The following is a 1,717-nucleotide window of genomic DNA, read 5'->3' on the forward strand; positions in this document are numbered from 1 at the left end:
GGTTTACCTTGATCGCCCAAATCGCTCCCAGCGGGTCATGCTGAAGGTGGTGAAGATTCTAATCCACAATGGGGATGAATCAATGGAGGCCCATGCAATATTAGATGATGGATCAGAACGAACAATAGTTCTATCATCTGTCATACAAACTCTCAATATCTCAGGAACACAGGAGATACTCCCATTGCAGACTGTTCATCAGGATGTTAAACAACTGGAAGGATTAGCCGTGTCCTTCGAGGTGTCACCCCTGTCTGAACCTGCAGAGAGGTATCAGATTTCCGACGCTTTCTCCGCTGATGGACTGAGCCTGGCAGAACATAGCTACCCTGTAGCTGCCCTCCAGAAGACCTACAAGCATCTACAAGGCCTACCATTACAGCCAGTAGAAAGAGCGCAGCCTTTACTCCTTATTGGCTCGGATATGCCTCACCTAATCACTCCCATCCAGCCAATCTGTCAAGGGCCTGCTGGAGGACCGGTTGCAGTGTGTACCAGACTTGGCTGGTCACTTCAAGGTCCGATGACTCCTATGCAAACTGCGCGCAGAGGACAGCAATGTCTGCACATCACCACAGTTCCAGTCGACACAGAACTCTTTCAGAATGTGCAACGTTTGTGGCAGACTGATACCTTGCCATATTGTGCAAAGGCAGTGACAAGATCAAAACAAGACCAGCATGCTATCACCTTACTGCAGACAGCTACTACGAGAGTTGACATAGGTGGTGTCCAACATTATGCAACTCCACTCCTACGGCGTTATCCAGTCATAACCCTTCAAGCACCGAAGGAAGCTGTTTTGCCCAGCCTTCGCAGTATCGAGCGCAGGTTGGCTCGTGATCCCATCAAAGCGGAGACCTACTGCTCTGAAATTCGCAAGCTGGAAGTGGAAGGATATGTGGCCAAGATCTTACCAGAAGAAGCTCACCGAACCTCGGAGGCCTGGTACATCCCGCACCNGTCCAATCCTTTGTTCATCACCCAATCACCGCCTGGGGTCATCAACGCCATTCCTAGTAAAGATCAGATAATTCCAGCACCTGTTCCCTATCCTGGTTCATTGCCACAACCCGGAACTGAACTGTTAATTGCCTCTGCATATGGCATCCCAAGACCCACGCTGCCAGTGTTTGATAGTGGTCGTGAAAGTGATTTTGCCCTATTGAAGATGGCACTGGACAATCTGTTGAACAGCCATGCTCATTTGAGCGAACAATACAAGTTTCAAGTTCTACTCAGTCAACTAAGGCTTCCTAGTGCCCTCCAGCTGGCAAAGGCTTACATGCATCATCCTTGTCCATACACCACAGCTTTCCAGGCACTACAAGAAAAATATGGGCAACCAAGACAGCTCGTCCAGTCTGAGCTAGGTGCAATTCTCAATACCCCACCACTGAAGATGGGTGATGCTCATGCCTTTGACTCATTTGCTCTCTCAGTCCAGTCTCTTGTTGGTATGCTACAAACTCTTGAAGGACAAAATGGTTGTGAGCTGATGTGTGGGTCCCATGTTGATAGACTGCTCAGCAAAATGCCAGCCTCTTATAGAGACAGTTTTGTGGAATACTGTCTAAATCGTGGAATCTTACAATCAGGCACAGATAAAACATACACCCTTCCTGATTTATCTACCTGGCTACAAGTCAAGTCACAGGCAAAACGTATTTCCAGCCGTGCTGCAGCCCTGTTCCAAACTGAGCCATCAAAGCCAGTC

General features: G+C 48.5%; 1 protein-coding gene across 1 annotated transcript in view; it reads left to right on the forward strand.

Moving 5' to 3' along the window:
• The window catches only part of LOC106511348 (uncharacterized), a gene marked incomplete at its 3' end in the record, with an annotated part of 14,939 nt that overhangs the window by 8,452 nt on the left and 4,770 nt on the right, over positions 1-1,717 (forward strand). The window contains 1 exon segment of the mRNA XM_014000103.1: positions 47-943. Coding sequence (XP_013855557.1) covers positions 47-943 — 897 coding nt within the window.

The sequence above is a fragment of the Austrofundulus limnaeus genome, unplaced genomic scaffold (genome assembly GCF_001266775.1).
Source record: "Austrofundulus limnaeus strain Quisiro unplaced genomic scaffold, Austrofundulus_limnaeus-1.0 Scaffold2706, whole genome shotgun sequence".
NCBI lineage: Eukaryota > Metazoa > Chordata > Actinopteri > Cyprinodontiformes > Rivulidae > Austrofundulus > Austrofundulus limnaeus.